The 17,036-nt window shown below is 38.9% G+C and overlaps 1 protein-coding gene across 4 annotated transcripts in view; it reads right to left on the bottom strand.

Annotated features, from left to right (window-relative positions):
- PARG (poly(ADP-ribose) glycohydrolase) overlaps nucleotides 1-17,036 on the bottom strand; it is a 116,305-nt gene that overhangs the window by 43,167 nt on the left and 56,102 nt on the right. For all 4 annotated transcript variants that reach the window (XM_082609959.1, XM_082609960.1, XM_082609958.1 and 1 more), the window contains one exon: nucleotides 4,273-4,352. In XM_082609959.1, the coding sequence (XP_082466085.1) occupies nucleotides 4,273-4,352 (80 nt within the window). The remainder of the gene's footprint in view (nucleotides 1-4,272; nucleotides 4,353-17,036) is intronic.

A 17,036-nucleotide genomic window follows, 5' to 3' on the forward strand; every position in this document is an offset into this window, starting at 1 on the left:
CAAAAGCAATAAAAGAGAAACACACCCAAAATAAGTATTGAGTTTGAAAAGATTATATATATTCAGTAAAAGAATAGGTCTAACACTGGCTGTAAAGCTAATCAGGGAAAACCAAGCTTGGTGCTGGAATACAACAGAAGATTGATTTAAAATAATATTATCCTTACAATAGGAATTATTTCTACAAAATAGTAAATAAGCCCTCCCTAAGACACAAAACTATACAGAAAACAGCACGACAGTAGGATGTGCATGCTGGTACTTTTTGGTTAAGTTTTCCAAACTGAATATACTTTTAAAAAATCCTTGGGGGAAAAAAAGATGCATAATGGATATAGTTTATACAACAAAGACAAACTAAATTTTAATTTGTAAATTCCTCAACAAAAAAGCCTTAACCCTACACCTAAAGACTGGTAAATGTATACACATTTATGTGTTTTATAATAAAATAATATGTCTAAGATTAAAAAAGAAAATTGTTGGCATGTCTTTTGAGGTTGACACAGCTAAACCCAGGGCTTAGACGATATGCAGGTGCTCTATTTAAAGGCACCTTTGCCAGAAGGAGGAATTACTGTATTCTAAGAGGTTAGAGAAGAATGATGACATAGTTTTCAAGGAGCAATAGATATGAGAGGATCAAAATGCAGTAAATTTTAGAGGATAAGATCCTTTTTTGTTAGATTTACTTTCTTTTTTTTTAAATAGTGGCAAAAGCAAAAAATAAATCATCTGGCCAAATTTGTTTGATTCAAATCAAAGAACAAACTAAAAAGGCCAGGCCATTTCTGTTTTCTTCTGTTTAAAAAAAAAATGTTCTTAAGCAGAGAGAGCTATGTCAGGAACTATTAGTGATAATGGTGGTAGAGTCCCAGTGAAAGCTTGGCAATCATTTCATTCCTTCGCATGATTCCACATTTCTCTGCTCTCAGTCACAAGCAGCAACAATCCAAAAATCATATGGAGTAGTTACAGTAGAAAACAGAATTTTGTTAACATGAGTTACAAAATATTCTTTAGATGTCTAACTTTCTTTAAGACAAATGGATAGCATAGTTAAAATTCACAAGTCAAATAATTCAAACACTAGAGAAGCAATTCTATTAATAGGAAACTAATGTCTGTGTCATCATTCAATAATTTAGCAGAAAAGTAAGAACATTAAATGTCTCTCATATATACTAGGAGAGACCAAGAGAAATTAAAAAATGAAAATTTCTGGCAAAGCAAGAGAAAAGGAAGAAGAACATGGCTCTTTAGATATAATTAATAACAAAAAAAACCCCTTGAGAACATGCCTACTAACTTTCTTCCATAAAAAGGCACCTTTCACACCAGAATAGGTTATTTTGGTTAATCAAATATTTCCTTTAATAAAATCACAATATATACTGCATATGAGTCATCACTTTTTTTTTAAGAACACCCAAATATTTTTTTAATCTTTTATTTATTTTTAATTTTTTCACCACACTGTACAGCATGTGGGATCTTAGTTCCCTGACTAGGGATTGAACCCACACCCCCTGCATTGGAAGTGCAGAGTCTTAACCACTGGACCGCCAGGGAAGTCCCAAGCCATCACTTTTTAAATATTCCATTTATAAGATAGTTTTATCTAAAATTATATTGAAAATAATTCAGAAAGTTCTTTAAAATCTTTCAGTCTCAAGAGCCTCACTACAAATATAATATACTGACATCCTTGAAAAGGTGGTCCTGATGAAATTATATTTTATCAGTTCTAAAAAGCATATTTTTCACGTATTAAGTTTCTGAAACTAGGACATATCTCACATAGTCAAAGGTATCTAGCCATTGCTATTGGTCTGCATTAAAGATGAATTTTTCCAGAGAAGATGTGCATCTGATTCTACCATCATCTGGGGCCACCACCAACCTGAAATCAGTCTGAATTAAATCTTCCATTGTAGGCTTCTGTGGATCACACTGGTAATATGACTTCAGACCTCAGACTTGCGGCTTGTGGTTCAAATTCTCAGGGACGATTTTGTGGGCGCCCTCTCTACCTAGGTTGACACTTGCAGTTTCTTTGTTGTCCCCTTTCTGCATGGCCAAGTTAATTTCTCACTTACTCTTAGACTAAAGGTACAGACTTCTGGTATACCAGCTTTGTAAGAGATATCTCCTACAACTCCCCATCCTGAGTGTTTTTTCCTTTGTAGTGGTACCTAACATAATGAAACTTCTTACCATATATCATGTCCTAGAGTTGATGAAATATGGTACTTTAAATAGGTTTCTATAGTTTCTATTCAGTAGACTCTAGAACCTTCTATAGAAAGTAACTATTAAATTGCAAACCTCTTTTATTCTATTTAGTATTTCCTCCTTAAGCCTGTAGCTTTACATCCTAAAAACCTATAGCATGTCTTACTATATTTCTACAAAGAACCAAATTACCATGTACAGTGAAAAAGTCAGAAAATAAAATGTCTAATTACAATTTATTTGTTCAGCCTAATTCCCAATACTTATGATGATTTAGGGACTTCCCTGGTGGTCCAGTGGTTAAGACTACATGCTCCCAATGCAGGGGCCCAGTGTTCGATGCTGGTCAGGGAACTAGATCCCGCATGCTGCAACTAAAGATCCTGCATTCCACAACTAAAGATCCTGCATGCCACAACCAAAGATCCTGCATGCCATAACCAAAGATCCCACGTGCTGCAACTAAAGACCCAGAGCAGCCAAATAAACAAATAAATATTTTTTAAAAAATATGTATGATGATTTATAAATTTCTAGTTAAAAAAACAAAATTTTAGCTTTTTCTCTCAAAGTGTTTAAAATCCTAAAATTTGGAAAGGCAAGCTGGTTTTTAGAGCAGACATGCAGGATTTGACTTAACGGACACAAAAGTAAACCCTGAATTACTTAGAAACAGTAATGGAACTCATTCTATTTAGATTTAGAATAGCAAAAAATATACTCATCTTTCTAACAAATTAGTACAAATTCTAATTAGATTTCATGTCTCATAAGCCCCAGTGAGCCTTCACTTTCCTTACTATTTCATTCAGGACAGAGCACAAAACAAAAAATGATAAGCTAAGAAATAACTCCCTGCATGCTGCAACAAAGATCCACGTGCCACAACTACGACCCGACGCAGCCAAATAAACAAAAACAAACAAAAAACAAAACAGGAAAAAAAAAGAAATAGCCCTCTATCAAAAGAAGCCTATGAATTTTCCCCTTAAATTATCAAAATCCTGATCATTGATTTCTTTCCCCCAAATTTGAACAATGTCCAATAGCGATACATTCAAAAGGAAAAGAATGCCAAGTATACTAGGATGTGAGATTACTTACTAAGGGAAGGATATGAGAAAAATGACCTTAAAATAATTCAGTGATGTATTTTAAGACAAACCCACAACTTGGACAACCAGAACTGAAAAGAACTCATTTCACTTGACCTGTTCTACTTAGCAAAAGCAAACTTTTGAGATGTCTGGTTTCCTTTATAATTGATTTGCAGGAAAGGCTACTCATGACAATAGCTTACATTTATTAAGCATGTAACTTCTGATTTAATAGTTACAACTACCCTATGAGGTAAGTTATCATTATTCTTTTATTTTACAGATGAAGAAACTGAGGCTTAGAGATGTTAAGAAACTTGTCTGTGGGTCTGTGATCACCCAGCTCCTAGGATAAGGGTGGCAACACCCATATATTATTAGCTGGTCACTACCAGCATTGGCTAGACATTTACCACTTACTGCCTCAGGTGCTATGATTAGCCTCTGGGAAAAGAAGATGGCTGAGGTACAACAGAGGAAGAAAGACATGTAAACTCTAAGTACAAATACTGTTTTATAAGAATTCTACAAAGGGCATAAAGGAGGCACAAAAGAGAGGGGTGAGTAGGAAGGCAATGAATTGGTTAACCTCTGCAAATAAACTAATTGTAATAGTCAATGTTTCTTTAAATAAAGAATACCTAAAATGTATCTCCTAGTCAATATACTTTCTTTTGAAAGTATTAATTTACTATTTTTATTCGTGAACATCCATCAGCGTATGTAACGCTAGTCTAATTTCAGAGTATATAAAAGCCACACACATTCATAGCACACATTTACGTATACACACAACAAATGCATAAAATCTAGATATTGAATTATTATTGTTTTAATGTGGTTTGGGCAGGAAAGTGTATTTTAAACACAAAATGTTTTTGACCTGTTTGAACTGTCCACCTCAGTGACAAAAATTACAGTAAGAATGAAAGGAATGTACTTTTCTCTGTGACTCTTCTAAAGTAGCAGAAGAGTGTTTTAAGCTTCTCTGGTTTCCTTGATGAACGTCCTTCAAACAACCTGAAAAAGATCGAAAATAAAAGAGGGTAAGGATGATTCTAAATGACTTATGATTCACAGAAAACTAAATCTATACTGCTACCAAGTAATAAAAGAAGTAATTCTTCCAGAAGGCAATTCTGTAATGACAGAAAACTGGGAAACTGTTTGGATTCAAACAGCATCTGGAGAGGACTGAGACCAACTAGAACCAGGCTTCTTCAAAGTTGTTCATGTCACATGGCACTCTCTAACAACCACGTTCCTCCAGTCTATCTTTCTGTGGGGCACCATCTGGTCCCCCAAAGTCAATTAGGCCAGTGAGTTAATGCTTGATCATGGCAAATACTATATATAATTCATAATATTACCAGGTAGTTAAATGATTGAACGAAAATGGTATCTGAAAAAAAATCCACATGACTGTTTGGGAGTGGGGTGCGGCTAGGACAACAACAAGCAGGTATGACAAGATACTGGCGGACTGACCAATCCTTGGCGATTAAACACATATACCCTTCGTAAGGTAACCAAAACAATGCCTACCCTATGTCATCCAGTTTCCAGCAACCTGGACTTGCACTACTTAATTTAGTTTTCTTTGAAATGACATGGCATTGTTATTGGTAACACATAATGCAATTTACCCTGAGGAAAGAAAAGCAAGGCTTTGAAAGCATATGACCTGAGTAAGTAGTTCACCAAAAGATTTCTAACACAAAAGCATGCTTTCAGGCACAAGATCTAGCTTTACAAAAGCATTTAAAAATTGCAAAGAAATTCTGTGGCTATAAACAATGAAGTATTTAGTCATCTGCTTCTAGTCATATATTCTTGCTCTAAAACCAGAAACCCTTCAAGTAAAAGTCCACTTTAATAAGTGCTGAAATGGGTAAAAATTTTCATGATTAGAAAATCAAACTTATGCAACTGTGCAGAGAGGGAAAAGTTAATTCTATGAGAAAATCCTATTGAGCAAATGAAATGAATTAGGAAAAGGGAAGGAAATGTAGATTTCAAATGATCCTGTTTCCAATGATCTGAAATTCTTTATTCAGGGTCAATTTCTGAGAAAACAATTTACATGAATACTTATTTCCTGAAAAGAATGCTAATTGTCAGAAAGCATTTTAACGAAATCTGAAATCTAATTAATGTTTAAAAGTAGTCTGAGTGCCTATGTGAAAATTTTTTCTCATCTAAAAAACTGTATTTTCTAAAATGTTTATAACAAATACTCCTAAAATCCAGCTGCCTGATGAAAGAAAGAATCTTTGAGAACACAGGTTTCAGTTCGGTTTCTTCTGCAAAATGTCAGCCAGAATAGAGCTTGTTTAAATCAAAATGACCATCAAAATGAAGAAGCCACTTGGCAGTTTAATTAAACATCCTGTATCAAATAAATATGATTTACCGAATGAATACCTTGGGATCCATTGCAAAATCCCTTTCTAGGTTTACTACTTAGTAGAGGGAATCAGGATAGATACAAAGGCAGCTATCACCTTTTTTTAGAGATGAACTGATGTACTTACTATACAACTCAATTAAGGGGAAAAAGTTCCTCTTCCGTAGAACTGTTGCATAATGAGTGAAAATGGCTATTGCCCTTAAGAAATAATTCCCCCAAACGTAAAAAGCATCCCTAGCTTCAGCATGTGATCATTTATTTATAAAATCACACAAAAGTTAACATATTTAATAACCATGATGGCAAATTATTAACCATAGGAGACTCCTGGGACTACATATTTATTACCTTAGCAATATGGACCTTCCTGGAAAGATTATATGTCTGTTATTATCACTCACTACAAATGAGCACTACTGTTTATTTTACAGGTCCAAATCTTATAGGTACAAATCAGGCAGAATCTCAATGCATTCTCTTTCTTCATTGCTCCAAGTCTAATTTCAAATCACTATGCAACCAAATATGCTTTCCATCTTCCTGATGGAGAGTGTGTGTGGGGTGGCGTCTGGGACACAACAGGGAGGTAGAAAATAAGGCAAGATGAAGCAGGTTTAAAACCTTTGCATCAATTCTCAGATTTCGCTTTGTAAAATTTTAAAGTACCATGAATAGCCACCTAAATAAAATGAGTTATTCTGGTATGGAAGCAAGTGAAAATAACATAAAAACACAGGCAATCTGCATGAGAGAAAGCCACAAGAGTGATGTACTATCTGAAGGACAGCGTTTGGGGTGGCGGCGGGGGAAGGGGTGGTGGTGGTGGGGAGATAGACAAAGGGACTGAGGACAGAGCCCAAGAAAGGAAGAGACAGAAAGATGGGGCTGGAAAGACAGAGAGAAGAGAAAGAGAAGACAGAAGGAGGGTATGAGAGACAGAAACTCGCAGAGAAAGACACTCAGAGAGACGAACAAAAAAAGACAGAGACTCAGAGAGAATGAGACCTTCTCATAATAATCAAGCACCATCCAATTTTTTTTTAACCCCTCAACACCATTTTTTGTTGTTGTTGTTAATTTAGATTTTCAAGTCCTGGGTATTTTTTTTTTTTGGCCGTGCTGCACGGCATGTGGGATCTGTTTCAAGACCATGGATCGAACCTGCACCCCCTGCAGTAGAAGCATGGAGTCTTAACCACTGGACCGCCAGGGAAGTCCCTGGATCCCTGGGTATGTATATTTGAAGGCATATTTTGAGTCAGCAGGCGTGCATGTAAACATGCAAACTAGGCCATAATAACCCCTCCACACGTAGGGAAGACATTTTAGCATTTAACCGAATGATAATTACAGATTATTAAAGAAAATAAACAGAAAAAGCCAGTTGGGCAACCTCACTCTTGTTCTAAACAAAACTTTTATTTTCAAGGGAATAAGTCAATCAAGGGTCAGCTACTTATTAACTGGTGTTTTTCTTTCCATACATATAAAGAGAAACATAGTTTAATAAAATCTTTCCCTGAATGGAATATTGATAACATTACCAGAATTGGATTCTAGACACACACATACTCCCATGTGAGTTCAAGTTAAGGATTAATCCTATTAGTATACAGTAAATCAAACCTAAAGCACTATAACCTCCACTTTAAAGTGGAAGCAAATGATAATCCGGAACCCAGCCAGAAAGTCATTCTTGGCTTTTCTGTGAAGCACTGTGCCATATGGCCCTGACAGCATTTTCAATCCATGGAAGAGACAGATGTAAAAGCCTCCTGGGCTGACCACTGCTGCAACCCACAATTAATCTCTGACCATCAGTTTCTAAGCAATCTCAGAAGCATCGATGCTAATCACATTGGAAGCCTTTATAAGAATGTTTAGGCCCAGAAAGGCAAGCAGGGGAAAAGGTCAGGGGTATTTAACATAACTAAGCAGGGCTGGAAGAACACAACGATAAATAAAAAAGGGAAGACTTATTCAATTTATTGACGTCAGCTTGCCACCACAAACCCTTACCATTTTTCTTATTCAATCAACTGGCTAGCCTTTTGAGACTAAATACACTCACACACACACACACAACTCCTAACTGGCAGAAACTATAATCATAAATAGCAATTATGCAAAAGAAAACATGACAACAACAAAATGCTCCATAATCTGCTTACCAAATGGCTCATCAAATTAGGTAGTTGATCTTTCATAAACCACACGAAAAAGGGGAACTATTGGTTGTTTTTCATTTCTGGAGTACACACAGAGCATTTTGCTCTTGAGAGGAAGTGAGACATAACGAAACAGCAATGAGTTTGAACAGAAGACAGTGTTCAAGTCCCACTTCTGCTACAGGTCATTTACTCTCACTGAACCTATTAGTATAGAAGCTTCCCAACTAGAAACTTCCAGAGACAGAATCAAAGTGAGCTGCCAATAGACAGCATCAATGATCGCGAATAGTTGCGGTTGTTGGCTGTTTTCGGCTTATGAAAACACATTCATCTCACTGAGAGACAAGTGCAGACATCCTGACTGCTGAGGATTCCCTAAAACAATTGTGGAAACTACCACAGGTTTCACCTGCCTTAATTAATTTTCAGTGTTCTGGTGACCAAAAGAACATCCATCAGCCAGGAAAACAAGAGCATGCCTGGTTTCAAATCTTCAACAGACCTACCTACTTAAACTCTTATTTGGTAAAAATGCTACCGGGATATTGCAAGCTTAAATCCCTCATGGTCATTCTGGACTGGAAATAATTCTTACAGATCAAGGATTATTTCTAGGGATAATTCTAATTTCTGACTACCTATGATGTAAAAAACTATTAATCTGATTCATTCAAAAAGAGGCTATAGGGCTTCCCTGGTGGCACAGGGGTTAAGAATCCGCCTGCCAACGCAGCAGACACGGGTTTGAACCCTGGTCCAGGAAGATCCCACATGCCGCGGAGCGACTAAGCCCGTGTGCCACAACTACTGAGCCTGCGCTCTAGAGCCCGTGAGCCACAACTACTGAGCCCACGTGCCACAACTACTGAAGCCCATGCTCTGCAACAAGAGAAGCTACCGCAATGAGAAGCCTGCTCACCGCAACGAAGAGTAGCCCCCGCTCGCTCCAACCAGAGAAAAGCCCACGCACAGCAACGAAGACCCAACACAGCCAAAAATAGATAAATAAACAAAATTATTTATTTATTTATTTATTTTAAAAAGAGTCCACTGATATGATGCACCGAAAAGGACATAACATCAGTTCTCTGCTATTTCTGTCAAAAATTCAGTGACCTCCATTTGTGAAAAAAATGTCAGTCAAAACCAGACTGAAGGGGACTTCCGGGTAAGATGGCGGAAGAGTAAGACGCGGAGATCACCTTCCTCCCCACGGATACACCAGAAATACAGCTACACGTGGAACAACTCCTACAGAACACCTACTGAACGCTGGCAGAAGACCCCAGACCTCCCAAAAGGCAAGAAACTCCCCACATACCTGGGTAGGGCAAAGCGGAGAGATCCGCACACAGAGGATCGGTGCCGAGCGGCACTCACCAGCCCGAGAGGCTTGTCTGCTCGCCCGCCGGGGCACGCAGCGCTGGAAGCTGAGGCTCGGGCTTCGGTCAGAGCGCAGGGAGAGGACTGGGGCTGGTGGCGAGAACTCAGCCTGAAGGGGGCTAATGTGCCACAGCTAGCCGGGAGGGAGTCCGGGAAAACTCTGGAGCTGCCGAAGAGGCAAGAGACTTTTTCTTCCCTCTTGGTTTCCTGGTGCGCGAGGAGAGGGGATTAAGAGCGCTGCTTAAAGGGGCTCCACAGACGGGCGCGAGTCGCGACTGAAAGCGCGGAGCCCAGTGACAGGCGTGGGACGCTGGGGCTGCTACTGCCGCCGCCAAGAAGCCTGTGTGCGAGCGCAGGTCACTGCCCACACCGCCCTTCCGGGAGCCTGTGCAGCCCGCCACTGCCGGGGTCCCGGGATCCAGGGGCGGCTTCCCTGGGAGAACGCACGGCGCGCCTCGGGCGGGTGCAACGTCACGCCGACCTCTGCCGCTGCAGGCTCGCCCCGCACTCCGTGCCCCTCCCTCCCTCCCGGCCTGAGTGAGCCAGAGTCCCCGAAGAGGCTGCTCCTTTAACCCTGTCCTATCTGAGCGAAGAACAGACGCCCTCCGGCGACCTACACGCAGAGGCGGGGCCAAATCCAAAGCTGAGACCTAGGAGCTGTGAGAACAAAGAAGAGAAAGGGAAACCTCTCCCAGCAGCCTCAGAAGCAGCGGATTAAAGCTCCACAATCAACTTGATGTACCCTGCATCTGTGGAATACATGAATAGACAACACATCATCCCAAATTGAGGAGCCCGGAGTCAGTGCTGTGCCTCTGAGGTGGGAGAGCCAACTTCAGGACACTGGTCCACAAGAGACCTCCCAGCTCCACATAATATCAAACGGCGAAAATCTTCCAGAGATCTCCATCTCAACACCAGCACCCAGCTTCACTCAACGACCAGCAGGCTACAGTGCTGGACACCCTAAGCCAAACAACTAGCAAGACAGGAACACAACGCCACCCATTAGCAGAGAGGTGGCCTAAAATCATAAAAAGTCCACAGACACCCCAAAACACACCACCAGACGTGGACCTGCCCACCAGAAAGACAAGATCCAGCCTCATCCACCAGAACACAGGCACTAGTCCCCTCCACCAGGAAGCCTACACAACCCACTAAACCAACCTTAGCCACTGGGGACAGACACCAAAAACAACAGGAACTACGAACCTGCAGCCTGCAAAAAGGAGACCCCAAACACAGTAACATAAGCAAAATGAGAAGACAGAAAAACACACAGCAGGAGAAGGAGCAAGATAAAAACCCACCAGACCTAACAAATGAAGAGGTAATAGGCACTCTACCTGAAAAAGAATTCAGAATAATGATGGTAAAGATGATCCAAGATTCTATTTCCCAGATACAAAATCTTGGAAATAGAATAGACAAAATGCAAGAAACAGTTAACAAGGACCTAGAAGAACTAAAGATGAATCAAGCATCGATTAAAAACACAATACATGAAATAAAAAATACTCTAGATGGGATCAATAGCAGAATAACTGAGGCAGAAGAACGGATAAGTGAGGTGGAAGATAAAATAGTGGAAATAACTGCTGCAGAGCAAAATAAAGAAAAAAGAATGAAAAGAACAGAGGACAGTCTCAGAGACCTCTGGGACAACATTAAACGCACCAACATTCGAATTATAGGGGTTCCAGAAGAAGAAGAGAAAAAGAAAGGGACTGAGAAAATATTTGAAGAGATTATAGTTGAAAACTTCCCTAATATGGGAAAGGAAATAGTTAATCAAGTCCAGGAGGCACAGAGAGTCCCATACAGAATAAATCCAAGGAGAAATACGCCAAGACACATATTAATCAAACTGTCAAAAATTAAACACAAAGAAATCATATTAAAAGCAGCAAGGCAAAAACAACAAATAACACACAAGGGAATCCCCATCAGGATAACAGCTGATCTCTCAGCAGAAACTCTACAAGCCAGAAGGGAGTGGCAGGACATACTTAAAGTGATGAAGGAGAAAAACCTGCAACCAAGATTACTCTACCCAGCAAGGATCTCATTCAGATTTGATGGAGAAATTAAAACGTTTACAGACAAGCAAAAGCTGAGAGAGTTCAGCACCACCAAACCAGCTTTACAACAAATGCTAAAGGAACTTCTCTAGGCAAGAAACACAACAGAAGGAAAAGACCTACAATAATGAACCCAAAACAATTAAGAAAATGGGAATAGGAACATACATATCGATAATTACCTTAAATGTAAATGGACTAAATGCTCCCACCAAAAGACACAGAGTGGCTGAATGGATACAAAAACAAGACCCATCTATATGCTGTCTACAAGAGACCCACTTCAGGCCTAGAGACACATACAGACTGAAAGTAAGGGGATGGAAAAAGATATTCCATGCAAATGGAAACCAAAAGAAAGCTGGAGTAGCAATTCTCATATCAGACAAAATAGACTTTAAAATAAGGACTACTAGAAGAGACAAAGAAGGACACTACATAATGATCAAGGGATCGATCCAAGAAGAAGATATAACAATTGTAAATATTTATGCACCCAACATAGGAGCACCTCAATACATAAGGCAAATACTAACAGCCATAAAAGGAGAAATCGACAGTAACACACTCATAGTAGGGGACTTTAACACCCCACTTTCACCAATGGACAGATCATCCAAAATGAAAATAAATAAGGAAACACAAGCTTTAAATGATACATTAAACAAGATGGACTTAATTGATATTTATAGGACATTCCATCCAAAAACAACAGAATACACATTTTTCTCAAGTGCTCATGGAACATTCTCCAGGATAGATCATATCTTGGGTCACAAATCAAGCCTTGGTAAATTTAAGAAAATTGAAATTGTATCAAGTATCTTTTCCGACCACAATGCTATGAGACTAGATATCAATTACAGGAAAAGAGCTGTAAAAAATACAAACACATGGAGGCTAAACAATACACTACTTAATAACGAAGTGATCACTGAAGAAATCAAAGAGGAAATTAAAAAATACCTAGAAACAAATGACAATGGAGACACAACGACCCAAAACCTATGGGATGCAGCAAAAGCAGTTCTAAGAGGGAAGTTTATAGCAATACAATCCCACCTTAAGAAACAGGAAACATCTCGAATAAACAACCTAACCTTGCACCTAAAGCAATTAGAGAAAGAAGAACAAAAACATCCCAAAGTTAGCAGAAGGAAAGAAATCATAAAAATCAGATCAGAAATAAATGAAAAAGAAATGAAGGAAACGATAGCAAAGATCAATAAAACTAAAAGCTGGTTCTTTGAGAAGATAAACAAAATTGATAAACCATTAGCCAGACTCATCAAGAAAAAAAGGGAGAAGACTCAAATCAATAGAATTAGAAATGAAAAAGGAGAAGTAACAACTGACACTACAGAAATACAAAAGATCATGAGAGATTACTATAAGCAACTCTATGCCAATAAAATGGACAACCTGGAAGAAATGGACAAATTCTTAGAAATGCACAACCTGCCAAGACTGAATCAGGAAGAAATAGAAAATATGAACAGACCAATCACAAGCACTGAAATTGAAACTGTGATAAAAAATCTTCCAACAAACAAAAGCCCAGGACCAGATGGCTTCACAGGCGAATTCTATCAAGCATTTAGAGAAGAGCTAACACCTATCCTTCTGAAACTCTTCCAAAATATAGCAGAGGGAGGAACACTCCCAAACTCATTCTACGAGGCCACCATCACCTTGATACCAAAACCAGACAAGGATGTCACAAAGAAAGAAAACTACAGGCCAATATCACTGATGAACATAGATGCAAAAATCCTCAACAAAATACTAGCAAACAGAATCCAACAGCACATTAAAAGGATCATACACCATGATCAAGTGGGGTTTATTCCAGGAATGCAAGGATTCTTCAATATACGCAAATCAATCAACGTGATACACCATATTAACAAACTGAAGGAGAAAAACCATATGATCATCTCAATAGATGCAGAGAAAGCTTTCGACAAAATTCAACACCCATTTATGATAAAAACCCTGCAGAAAGTAGGCATAGAGGGAACTTTCCTCAACATAATAAAGGCCATATATGACAAACCCACAGCCAGCATCGTCCTCAATGGTGAAAAACTGAAACCATTTCCACTAAGATCAGGAACTAGACAAGGCTGCCCACTTTCACCACTCTTATTCAACCTAGTTTTGGAAGTTTTAGCCACAGCAATCAGAGAAGAAAAGGAAATAAAAGGAATCCAAATTGGAAAAGAAGAAGTAAAGCTGTCACTGTTTGCAGATGACATGATACTATACATAGAGAATCCTAAAGATGCTACCAGAAAACTACTAGAGTTAATCAATGAATTTGGTAAAGTTGCAGGATACAAAATTAATGCACAGAAATCTCTGGCATTCCTATATACTGATGATGAAAAATCTGAAAGTGAAATCAAGGAAACACTCCCATTTACCATTGCAACAAAAAGAATAAAATATCTAGGAATAAACCTACCTAAGGAGACAAAAGACCTGTATGCAGAAAATTATAAGACACTGATGAAAGAAATTAAAGATGATACAAATAGATGGAGAGATGTACCATGTTCTTGGATTGGAAGAATCAACATTGTGAAAATGACTCTACTACCCAAAGCAATCTACAGGTTCAATGCAATCCCTATCAAACTACCACTGGCAATTTTCACAGAACTAGAACAAAAAATTTCACAATTTGTATGGAAACACAAAAGACCCCGAATAGCCAAAGCAATCTTGAGAACGAAAAATGGAGCTGGAGGAATCAGGCTCCCTGACTTCAGACTATACTACAAAGCTACAGTAATCAAGACAGTATGGTACTGGCACAAAAACAGAAAGATAGATCAATGGAACAGGATAGAAAGCCCAGAGTTAAACGCACGGACATATGGTCACCTTATCTTTGATAAAGGAGGCAGGAATGTACAGTGGAGAAAGGACAGTCTCTTCAATAAGTGGTGCTGGGAAAACTGGATAGGGACATGTAAAAGTATGAGATTAGATCATTCCCTAACACCATACACAAAAATAAGCTCAAAATGGATTAAAGACCTAAATGTAAGGCCAGACACTATCAAACTCTTAGAGGAAAACATAGGCAGAACACTCTATGACATCAATCAGAGCAAGATCCTTTTTGACCCACCTCCTAGAGAAATGGAAATAAAGACAAAAATAAACACATGGGACCTAATGAAACTTAAAAGCTTTTGCACAGCAAAGGAAACCATAAACAAGACCAAAAGACAACCCTCAGAATGGGAGAAAATATTTGCAAATGAAGCAACTGACAAAGGATTAATCTCCAAAATTTATAAGCAGCTCATGCAGCTCAATAACAAAAAAACAAACAACCCAATCCAAAAATGGGCAGAAGACCTAAATAGACATTTCTCCACAGAAGATATACAGACTGCCAACAAACACATGAAAGGATGCTCAACATCTTTACTCATTAGAGAAATGCAAATCAAAACTACAATGAGATATCATCTCACACCAGTCAGAATGGCCATCATCAAAAAATCTAGAAACAATAAATGCTGGAGAGGGTGTGGAAAAAAGGGAACACTCTTGCACTGCTGGTGGGAATGTGAATTGGTACAGCCGCTATGGAGAACGGTATGGAGGTTCCTTAAAAAACTACAAATAGAACTACCATATGACCCAGCAATCCCACTACTGGGCATATACCCTGAGAAAACCATAATTCAAAAAGAGACATGTACCAAAATGTTCATAGCAGCCCTATTTACAATAGCCCGGAGGTGGAAACAACCTAAGTGTCCATCATCGGATGAATGGATAAAGAAGATGTGGCACATATATACAATGGAATATTACTCAGCCATAAAAAGAAATGAAATTGAGCTATTTGTAATGAGGTGGATAGACCTAGAGTCTGTCATACAGAGTGAAGTAAGTCAGAAAGAGAAAGACAAATACTGTATGCTAACACATATATATGGAATTTAAGAAAAAAAAAATGTCATGAAGAACATAGGGGTAAGACAGGAATAAAGACACAGACCTACTAGAGAATGGACTTGAGGATATGGGGAGGGGGAAGGGTAAGCTGTGACAAAGTGAAAGAGCGGCATGGACATATATACACTACCAAACGTGAGGTAGATAGCTAGTGGGAAGCAGCCGCATAGCACAGGGAGATCAGCTCGGTACTTTGTAACTGCCTGGAGGGGTGGGATAGGGAGGGTGGGAGGGAGACGCAAAAGGGAGGGGATATGGAAACATATATATATGTATAACTGATTAAATTTGTTATAAAGCAAAAAAATAAAATAAAATAAAATTTAAAAAAAAAAAAAAAAAAAAAAAAACCAGACTGAAGAACATACTACAAAATAACTGACGAGTAGTCTTCAAAAGTGTCAAAGTCATGAAAGAAAAGGTAAAACGAAATAAAAGGGTAGAGGAGACTTAGAAAACTACAGTAGTCCCTCCTTACCTGTAGGAAATCCAAGACTCCCCGGTGGCTGCCTAAAACCTCGGACAATATGGAACCCTATGTATACTAAGTTTTCCCCTATAGATATATACCTAATGATAAAGTTTAATTTATAAATTAGGCACAGTAAGACATTAACAACAATAACTAATAATAAAGTAGAACAATTATACTAATATACTGTAATAAAAGTTATGTGAATGTGGTCTCTAGCTTTCAAAATATCCTATTGTACATATTTAATGCCTTTTCCATCTTAACTAAGCACTTATCACACATATTGGCCATAACTTGTGCAGTTTGAGGTGTAACAGCAAAACTACCATTAATTTCTTTTCCTTCTTCTTAATTCCATGGACAGAAGCACTTTACAGCTTTTCTTTGTCATATCCCAACTGCCATCATCACTACTCCTCTGCTTGGGGTCCATTATTAAGTAAAATAAGGGTTACTTGAACACAAGCACTGTGATGCCTCAATAGCTGATCTGATAACCAAGACAGGCTACTAAGTGACTAACAGGTGGGATACGCTGGACAAAGGGATGATTCATGTCCTGGATGGGAAGGAGTGGGACAGTACAAGATTCCATCATGCTACTCAGAATGGTGTGCAATTTAAAACTTACAAATTGTTTGGAATTCTCCATTTAATATTTTCAGACTGTGGTTGACTGTAGGTAACTGAAACCACGGAAAGCGAGCCACAGATAAGAAGGGACTACTGTAGGGACTTCCCTGGTGGCGTAGCGGATAAGACTCCATGCTCCCAGTGCAGTGGGCCCAGGTTCAATCGCTGGTCAGGGAACTAGATCCCACATGCATGCCGCAACTAAGAGTATGCATGCCACAACCAAGGAGCCCACATGCCACAACTAAGGAGACCATGTGCTGCAACTAAGGAGCCCGCCTGTTGCAACTAACACCCCACACAACCAAATAAATAAATAAATATAAAAAATTTTAAAAATAAATTAAATAAATGGTCTTAAAAAAAAAAGAGGGGACTACTGTAAACACAGTGTGGGATACTGGGAGGATTCTGGATCAGAAAAATACAGTACAAAAACTCTTGGAGGGCCTCCCTGGTGGCGCAGTGGTTGAGAGTCCGCCTGCCGATGCAGGGGATACGGGTTCGTGCCCCGGTCTGGGAGGATCCCATATGCCGCGGAGCGGCTGGGCCCGTGAGCCATGGCTG

Source organism: Mesoplodon mirus (genome assembly GCF_964341445.2).
Source record: "Mesoplodon mirus genome assembly, chromosome: 2".
Classification (NCBI taxonomy): domain Eukaryota; kingdom Metazoa; phylum Chordata; class Mammalia; order Artiodactyla; family Ziphiidae; genus Mesoplodon; species Mesoplodon mirus.